General features: G+C 38.4%; 1 protein-coding gene across 1 annotated transcript; it reads left to right on the top strand.

Moving 5' to 3' along the window:
* Window positions 1–2,666: 2,666 nt before the first annotated feature.
* Window positions 2,667–3,590, top strand: LOC146635792 (uncharacterized). Its single transcript, XM_085349069.1, has 3 exons — window positions 2,667–2,730; window positions 2,838–3,197; window positions 3,370–3,590. Exons 1-3 carry the CDS (start codon window positions 2,682–2,684, stop codon window positions 3,588–3,590), a joined length of 630 nt encoding a protein of 209 aa, XP_085205195.1. The 5' UTR covers window positions 2,667–2,681.
* The last annotated feature ends 5,689 nt before the right edge of the window (window positions 3,591–9,279 follow it).

Below are 9,279 nucleotides of genomic sequence, written 5' to 3'. Positions count from 1 at the left end.
AAAGGTAGGAAGAAAATAGGTCCAGCTGACCCAAAAATCTCTACACAGAGAAGAGTTTTTCTGTTTGTTTTTTTGTTATTGTGTTACGCTATAAAGTAAATGTTTAATCAGAGACTGTAAAACACGACACGACTGAGTCCAACAGTTAAATAGTTTGTACACTTTGTGTGTATCGCAGTTTTTACTGACATTTAGCACTAGCATTGAGCTGCACCTTCGTCTTCATGTGAAACATTCAAACTTGTGTCTGTTCCTCCAGCTGAACATTAAATCATTTAGAAATCAGACTTCTTTTAGTTTGTTGATCTAATGCGAAGGTTTAACTGAATATGCACAAAAGGAAGCTGCACTTTGAGTCCCTTCAATGTAAACAATATTTCTGCTATTATATTAATATCATTATTGTCATTATTATGATGCACCTATTATTAGTATTATTATAATGTTGTTCTTGTTTAGGTACAGACACTGACAAAAACAAGTGATAATCTGTCCCAGAAAGTTGATTGTGGACGTAGTGTTTTCAGTGGGAGAAATGTTTTGTCACTCATTCAAGTGATCAACGGTGATGACAACTGGCATATTAATGATCAAGGAACTAACCTCATAGTCCATTGTTAGTCAGAGGTGCTAGTTTCAGTCATTGTGTAAATGTACTCTTCATAAGGTTGAGGAACTGCCTTAACTCTGTTGAATGCGGAGTTCACTGGAGCTTCACAGGCATTGCAATCCTCTTCCACTTCTTCATGATGACATCATGGAGCTGGTGGAGGTTAGAGACCTTGCGCTCTTCCACCTTCCATTTGAGGATGCCCAAAAGATGTGCAATAGAGTTTTAGTCTGGAGACATGCTTAGCCAGTCCAGTACTTTTACCCTCGGTTTATTTTTTAAAAGGCAGCGGAAATTTTGGAGGTGTGTTTTTGGATTACTATCATGTTGGAATACTGCCCTGTGGCCCAGTTTCTGAAGGGGAGGGATCATGCTTTGCTTGAGTATGTCACATGTTACAATTCAAGGTTCCCTCAATTAACTGTAACTCCCTAGTGCCAGCAGCACTCATGCAGCCCCATACAATGACATCCTACCACCATGCTTGACTGTAGGCCAGACACAGTTGTCTTTGGGATTGGGGGCCTATGGCCTAGTCCATCTTTATGTAGATCAGGAGTCCCCAATCCCAATCCAAGAGGGCCGGTGTCCCTGCAGGTTTTAGATGTGCCCTTGATCCATCACAGCTGATTTGAATGGATAAATTACCTTCTTGACATGTCCTGAAGTTCTCCAGAGGCCTGGGCATGAACTAATCATGTGATTCAGGTGTGTTGACCCAGGGTGATATCTAAAACCTGCAGGGACACAGGCCCTCATGGACTGGGATTGGGGACGCCTGATGTAGATCAACAATTCTTTTTTAGATTCTCAGAGAATTCTTTGCCACGATGCGCCATGTTAAACTTCCAGTGACCAGTATTAGAGAGTTTGAGAGCAATAACACAAAATTTAACACACTTGTTTCCCATTTGCACCTGAGACCTGGTAACACTAACGAGTCACATGACACCAAAAAGGGAAAATGGCTAATTGGGCACAATTTGGACATTTTAAACTTAGGTTTTAGTCACTTTTGTTGCCAGCAGTTTAGGCAAAAAATGGCTGCATGTTTAGTTATTTTGAGGTGACATCAAATTTACACTGTTATACAAGCTGTGCACTGACTTTTTTACATTGTATCAAAGTGTCATATCTTCAATGTTGTCCCATGAAAAGATATAACAAAATATTGACAAAAATGTGAGGGATGTACTCACTTTTGTGAGATACTGTATAATTTTTTGTGAAATTTTAAGGAGGCTTGAAACATGACCACTGTGCACGTAACCTTGATGTTCTTTTAAAACTATGTGTTTTACCTGATTTATTTTTAAGTTGGACAATGTTCTGCTTTGTTACCTGTGATGTCTGATAATAATATACAACACTGATATTTTTTTACAGGTCAGTGTCTCACTGTAATGTACCCAGTAAGTTTAACAGGAAAACTTCCTCCTCACATGTTTTTTCACCTTTGCATAAAATTTTGTTAGAGACAAGTCCAAGAAAAGGCAAAGGTAAAAATATAAAAAAACAGGTTAAAAAAGATATGAAAGATAAAAACACTACACACTGATGTCAAGAGAGGGTTTTAAATGCTGTAGCTCAACACATGTACAGAATAACAATTATTAGCTGCACAGAAACAGTGGCAGGATATATTTTGTGTTTTTTAAGCAGAAGAAAAAATTTATTCTAAAAAAAAAGTGAAATACTTTAGAGTTGTTAATGTTATCCTCTTAATTATAAAGATGTATATGTTCATGATTTTAAATGTGAACTGAGTTATTTACAGACAACTCAGTAGATGATTTCTCTCTAAAGAAAAACAAGAGAAATGTCAGCGCTTTAGGAAATACATTGTGAAGACAACGATTTTATTTACACTGAAGTGTGTTTATAGACGAAGGTGAAGGTATTCATGTAGTTTTGGTCAGTCAGTGTAATAATCAGCATAATGAACAGGATCAGATGTTGTAATGAGTGAATGAAGTCAGACTGTAGATTTTCCTTCTTCTAGCTGTACTGACTGACCTTTGACCTCATGTGTTGATGACTCTTCACCTCCATCTCCTCTCACAGGGAGAAGATGATCTGCAGGATCCTGCTGCTCATCATCCTCACCTCATGTGTCTCTGGTTCGTTTACAGCTTCACTTTATGAACTCCAAATAAAGCTCAACAACAGATTTGTTCCAGTTCTCAGTGTGTCTGCTCCTCTCTTTCCCTCTCTGTCTCCTCAACAGGATCATTTGTAGTCAATGTGACACAGACCTGCTATCAGGCAGAGGAGAACCACAACATCACACTGGAGTGGACGTTCACCACCAAACCTGATGGATCCACCAAAACTCTCAACATCCTCTGTGAACTCTTTATCAATGATAAACTCTCAGTCCTGCATCATGTCCATGAAGGTGTTGAGGTGTCAGAGTCTCAGGATGCAAAGTTTTCAGGACGAGTCCAGAGTGACAAAGACGCCCTCAGAGAAGGACGAATCAGACTGCAGCTGTCCAGACTCAGGACTGATGACTCGGGTCTGTACCTGTGTGAGGTCAACACTGATTATGGCTTCGGTGTTGGAAGATGTCGACTCAACGTAACTGGTAAGTTTATCATGATTAATATTAATATTATTATTACCATTATTTATTTACTAATTTATTTCTATATCACTGAGAGACTTGAATGAGTCCTGCTGAGAACTGTGGGTTTTTTTTAAGTCCAGATCATGAACACGATCAAGTGTCAACAATTACATTTTATGCTTTTTTACAGCAGCTGCTGATCAGCTCCAACCACCGAGACCAACTCTGAGTTCAAGAGAAGAGAGTCGGGAAAGAACCTCAGTTTATATTGTACTGGGACTGACAGCAACAGCTCTAATGTGTGTCAGTCTGGCTGCTGTCAATCATTCTGTATTAAGGAAAAACAAAAAAAGAAAAGAACGAAGAAAAGAAACATTGGGTCTCCAGAGCTTTTTGGTAAGACATAATTAACCAGCAGATTCTCTTCATTTAACATCTGTTCAAGAGCCAGAAGATAAGGTAGTGCTATAAATGTAACATTTACATGTGACAGAGTTTAAATTAATAGAAATGTAATGATCAGTGTTGCTGTACATACTGCTTTTCTTCTGAAAAGGATGACTTTCTTTCATTGTGCTGCTTCATTTTGTAAATTATTGTGTTTATGAGAAAATTGTTTCTGAGTTTCTTTGTCTAAATCTTTTTTTCAAAGCACCATACGTTTTCAAACATCTATTAACAAAGAAAAAACACACTTTACTGGCATCAGTTCTGTAAAGGACACATGTTCAGACCAAGTGAAAGACAAAAGATTCAATTCCAACAATTCTAAACACTATATATCTCTGAGAAAACTGCAACTTTGAATTTCTCAATACATGCTGATGACATTGTGCTCAAATTTAACCAATAAGCTACACTATTATAATTAGGGGTGGACGATATAAACGATATACAATAGAAACGATATAAATTTGGCCAACGATAGAGATTTTGACTATACCGCTCTATCGCGATAACGCATGTTGATGATGTCATCAAGCTGCGCCTGTTTTGGTCGAAAGCATCGCAGCGGCTACAACCATTATCATCTGCAAATTATGCTGACAGTCATAGCAAAGAGATGAAGCACTTTTGAAATATGGGGAAAGCCAAAAACTGCGCTTCCTCCACTTCCGTGACATTGATTCATTAATGTTGAATTCTCTCGCAGCTGTTCTATTCCCATGTTGTTGCAGTATATTAATAACTAACCTTGTATTGTGGATGAATAATCTCAGTTGTTCTCCTGACTGAAGTTTGCCCCGTGTATAGCATCCTGCTATGCGATTGCATTTGTCCCTGACCACCAGAATCCCTCACGTTAACTTTTATCAAGTGGAAAAAAAAGTTGGCGTTCATCCTCCAGCTTCACTGTGCTAATGTTATGCTAACATAGCTGTGTCGCTAGCAATCACGTAGCACAACATTATATACCAGGTAGTCCAACTTCAGTAACCCCTCAAACGCCACTGCTGTTTAGTTTTCTGTCTTCGATTTTTGAGAAAATGAAAGGATTTTAAGTGTGCCTTATAGTGTGGAAAATACGTTATACAGAAGAAAAGAATATATCGCGATATATATCGTTACCGCACATGCTTCAAATTATATCGCGATATGAATTTTAGGCCATATCGCCCAGCCCTAATTATAAGATTAGTAAGGTTAACTTTAACAGTAAATATGATAACAGTTATGTTTACATTTAGATTTATGTTTCTAACAAAGTAAATAATTTCACAGAGTCAGAGAACTTTAAAACATTGTGAGGTTTTCAAAGCTAAAAAAAAAAGAAATGACACAAAACCTGGGAATAAAGTGTCATGGTTGGCTGTGTGGCAAGCAGGCAAGCAGGAGTGGTGGACCCAAAATGCAGGACTCAGACTCGAGGGATGAACTCAAAATACTCAGCTTTATTTGCTGGCACAGGAAAACAAGCATACAAAGCAAACTAAACTAAACTGGGAAACAACATAGACTCACAGGAAAAGATCCACACAACATGAGGGTGAACTGACATTAACGACACAACAACAAGAACTAACTGACAGGGACTAAAATACACTGGCAGGCACATAAGGAAACGAGGAACAGGTGGGCACACAGCTGGGACTCATTAGGCTAGTAAGGACAAGGAAGTAAAACAGAATACACTATGAGACAAGACCTTCAAAATAAAACAGGAACTCCACAGGCAGAATTCAGAGACAATACTAACACAGTACAGAGGAAACAGGAGGAACATGAGGGCAGAACTAAACCTAAGAACTAGAAATCACAACCCAGAAGGACAAGAAATCTAGAAAAGCAAAACAGAACCCAATAAACAATAATATAGAATCAAAACACTGGGCCACAGGCCCAGGACTGTGACATAAAGATTGTCACAACAGTTTCGCCACTTCCTCCTTTTCCTCTTTTCAGACTCTTTTTTTAAGTGTCCACCAGGTGTACTCACAATTTTCCTATCTGCTGTCATTACCGCCCATCCACTCTCTATTTGATATTCCTCACATCCAAGGGCGTAGATTTGGTTTTGACATTGGTGGGGACGGATGATTCAACCACCAAACCCTGCCCTGTTTCTTTTTTTTTTTCCTATTTGTCTTTGCTTCTTGATAAAAAGAGGAGAAATATGCTTGCCTACATATGCTATTCTACATGCTTTTAAAACATTTAAAATTACAATTCAAAATTATAATAGTTTTATATGTGAATTATATAATGTTGAATTACTATTAAACAAATGACTAAGTATTTAGACTTTAGTTTACTTCAGCCATATTCCATATAAATCAGGTATCATACAAAAATACAAATAGCTTCAAATACAGTCATGACAATAAAAGAATATGACTTTAAGGACTTAACAACATTACTTCAGTTATAGGACACCAACATCTCTTATAAATTAGCATTAAGGGAACACTGAATGACCTGGTGGGTTTTATCCATAAAACGAATCATCTAAAATTACCACAAAGTAGGGCTGCACGATTAATCGATAGAAAATCGCGATCTCAATCAGAGGGGGAGCCAGACATTTGAAACAGGCTTAAGCTTAGCCCTAAAGGGTAGTATGCATGTGGGATTTTTTTATTTTTTTTATTTTTTTTTTTGGGGGGGGGGGGGGGGAGGGGTAGAAATGACTGAAAGATTGATAGGCTCTGTTTTGAGTTTTGTTCAAAAAAGAATGACTTCATATAGGGAGAAATATATATCACATGTGCAGGACACCTTAAACTAGTTTTTTAATTAAGCAGCAAGGCAGAACAAGGTCAGGGCTGTATCAAGACACGAGGACTAAACCCCAATTCAACCAGACCCAAAACTGATCCAGAATTAAAACAGGACTACAACAGTTCAAAATCAGGACTACTGAGGATTTAACAAAAACAGAACCAGAATCAGAACTAGATGATAGTAGCACTAAAAATCATCATAGACTTGCGCTACACTTATTTTTTTAATTCTACCAAAGTACACTATTTAGATTGAGAAAAGTTTATATAATTATTTAGCCTTGTTGTGCAAACAAGCCTGCATAACTTAATAAATATAGAATTTGAAAAATAGCAAACCTAAAAAGAAACACTAGGTACAAGATACATGAGTACCTATGATACGGTGATACTTTTGGTAAACAACCATTTGACTAACATGTGTCTCACCTGCTCTTGTTCCACCTCTGATCTGTCCTCATTCTCCATCTCCATCTCTCTTCCTCTCTCTCCCTCTTTGTGCTGACAATCATCAAATATACAGTTGAAACCAGATATTTACACACTCTTCAGATCAAAACACAAACACTTTTTTAATTGTAACATCAAATCAGACTAAATGTTTATTTTTTTAGATTGATAAATATAAAAAAACATATTTGTTAACTTTAAGAGTAAAGAGAGAAACTGTCTGTATTTCTTAATTATAAATGGCACCAAATTGTATTCAAAATTGAGCCACACTTATGGAGCTCCACAGTTCTTTTCCTGTTGTTTTGGTTGACATCTCTTGATTTTCCCCATGTCAAAGAAACAGGATCTGTGTTTTGCCTTATATGCATCCACAGCTGTGCCACCAATTTACTCACATGGACTCTACTAACCTATCAGAAGCTTCTTCAGCTCAGAATGGAATCGTCTGGAGTTTTCTTATTAATTAACAATAAACTTAGTGTATATGTACTCCTAAATTTGATGAAAGTGATGATAAATAGACAGCTCTGTCTCTCTTTATTCTGACATTTAACTCATTCAAAAGATGTTTCAATATTTATCTAAAACAAAAGTTTACTCTAAATTAATGTTGTACAGTAAAAATATTTTATGTTTTCCCCCTAAAGTGTAAATATCTGGTTACAAATGTGAATATCCTGCTGTGTACTGAAATCCCTCTTGTTTTGCATAGAAATATACTGAACAACATACAAAGCATAATATATAAAATAACATTTACCTGAGTTTTTTCTTTGAAAGAAGCCTCTAATGTCCATTCTTATATTTCAGTACATAACTGAAACCGATTTAGTCGGGGAGGGTAAGAACTGAAAATATGAAATAAACACACATGTAAGCTAAGACTCTCTAAAAACAATAGCATTTGTTCGGCTTTTCATTTCGCCATTTGTTGATTCACTTGAAGAGCAAGTAACGTAATATTGGTCAAGTGATCAGTTTGATATCAATCTTTAGTGATACACCGTCATATTTACATTATTTGTACGGTATGAATGATTTGCTTTGGTACCTGGTCAAACTTAAGCTCTCCTTAGTATGGCTGGCTCCGTTTCTCCAACAGCGCACTCACAGGCGGCAGCTGCCCCGCCCCCTCGCTCAGTCGCTTAGTGCCTTAGCTCGGATCATACCAATATCAAGGGGGATTCAAGCACAGCCGTAAATTCCCACAGTGTGCACTATGGTCGTGTCCAAATTCATGGGCTGCATCCTCCTGAGGACCCGGCCTTCGCGGTCTACGTGGGCCGGGTCCTCAGAAGGTCGGGTAGGCCGGAAGTAAACGGCCGTGAAATTGGACGGTCTAGCCTTCTGATTAGCGTCACCGCTGTCTCAGTGCAGTTTAATAAACTCGGTCGTCTGCTCCTTGCTATCTAAAATATAACAGGACACTGGCGTAAATTCTCGACTGTCTCATACTTCTGTTTAATCAGTTTTCTGTTTGACGTTTAGTCAGCTGTGTAAAAACCAAGGAGGAGGGGGATTAATAAAGTTTTATTTTATCTAATCTTATCTAATAACTTTAATCTCAGCCAAACCGATTTACTCACGAACAAACAAAACACTGAAAAAAGCCCAACAATAACATTTTTAGGTTGTCTAAGTGAATTATATATTACATTTAACCCGAGCAGCGAAAGTCCGCGGTGATCTGAAAATGATGTGCCGGGAGTTGTGCCGTTCTCGGCCGCATCAGTAACCCTCGAGCTCCCGGCTAGCTGTCGAGCTGGTGGGTAGCAGACGTCTCCGAAAACGTCGAAGCACTTTTGCAAATATGCGATATCTTGATAAACCGAGCAGATATTTGATGTTTACACAACTACTTCCTCGCCTGAAAATATGTTAAAAGTTTATTTTGTGACCCAGAAAGATTAGTATGAGTAATTTTAAAACTTAGTATCGGCCATTGTTGGAAACTGGAATTTGGCTGGGCCGCGCTATGAATTCTGGGATATGGTAGGCCACGAAGGACACACCCAACCCATCCTTAAAATTCGGGGAAAAGGAGGACGCATTTGTCGGCTACATTCGGAGGAGTCTACGAATTTGGACAGCCTTCGGCGCGTCGCTGTGACGTAATCGGTCTACAAATGCGGCCTCAGGAGGATGCAGCCCATGAATTTGGACACGACCTACGTGCTTCGAATATTGTGTGTACTTTTTGTTTTATGCAGTTGTCAGCCAGGCATCTAACTATGAAAAAAATACACTCCAAAAGACCCCGGACTTCTGACAAAACAACCCGGGCTTAAGCCCAGTAATGCTGGGCTTACACTGTGCGATTTTTGGCCCATTTTGAGCCGATTTTTGAGTCGTGCGACCGTTTTAGCGATCGGCCTGATTTTGGCCTTCATCGTGCGTCGTGCATCGTGTAGTATACGTGGGGTAAC

The sequence above is a fragment of the Diplotaxodon limnothrissa genome, linkage group LG3, assembly GCF_057381915.1.
Source record: "Diplotaxodon limnothrissa isolate DT_005_m linkage group LG3, D_limnothrissa_male_GT1.1, whole genome shotgun sequence".
Taxonomy (NCBI): Eukaryota; Metazoa; Chordata; class Actinopteri; order Cichliformes; family Cichlidae; genus Diplotaxodon; species Diplotaxodon limnothrissa.
The sequence above is the reverse complement of the archived record's forward strand: the minus strand, read 5'-3'. Positions and strand labels throughout refer to the sequence as shown.

Coding starts and splice junctions, on each gene's coding strand:
- LOC146635792 (XM_085349069.1), top strand. CDS start 2,682: ATGATCTGCAGGATCCTGCTGCTCATCATCCTCACCTCATGTGTCTCT. Junction 2,731..2,837: donor CCTCACCTCATGTGTCTCTG/GTTCGTTTACAG, acceptor TCTCCTCAACAG/GATCATTTGTAGTCAATGTG. Junction 3,198..3,369: donor ATGTCGACTCAACGTAACTG/GTAAGTTTATCA, acceptor GCTTTTTTACAG/CAGCTGCTGATCAGCTCCAA.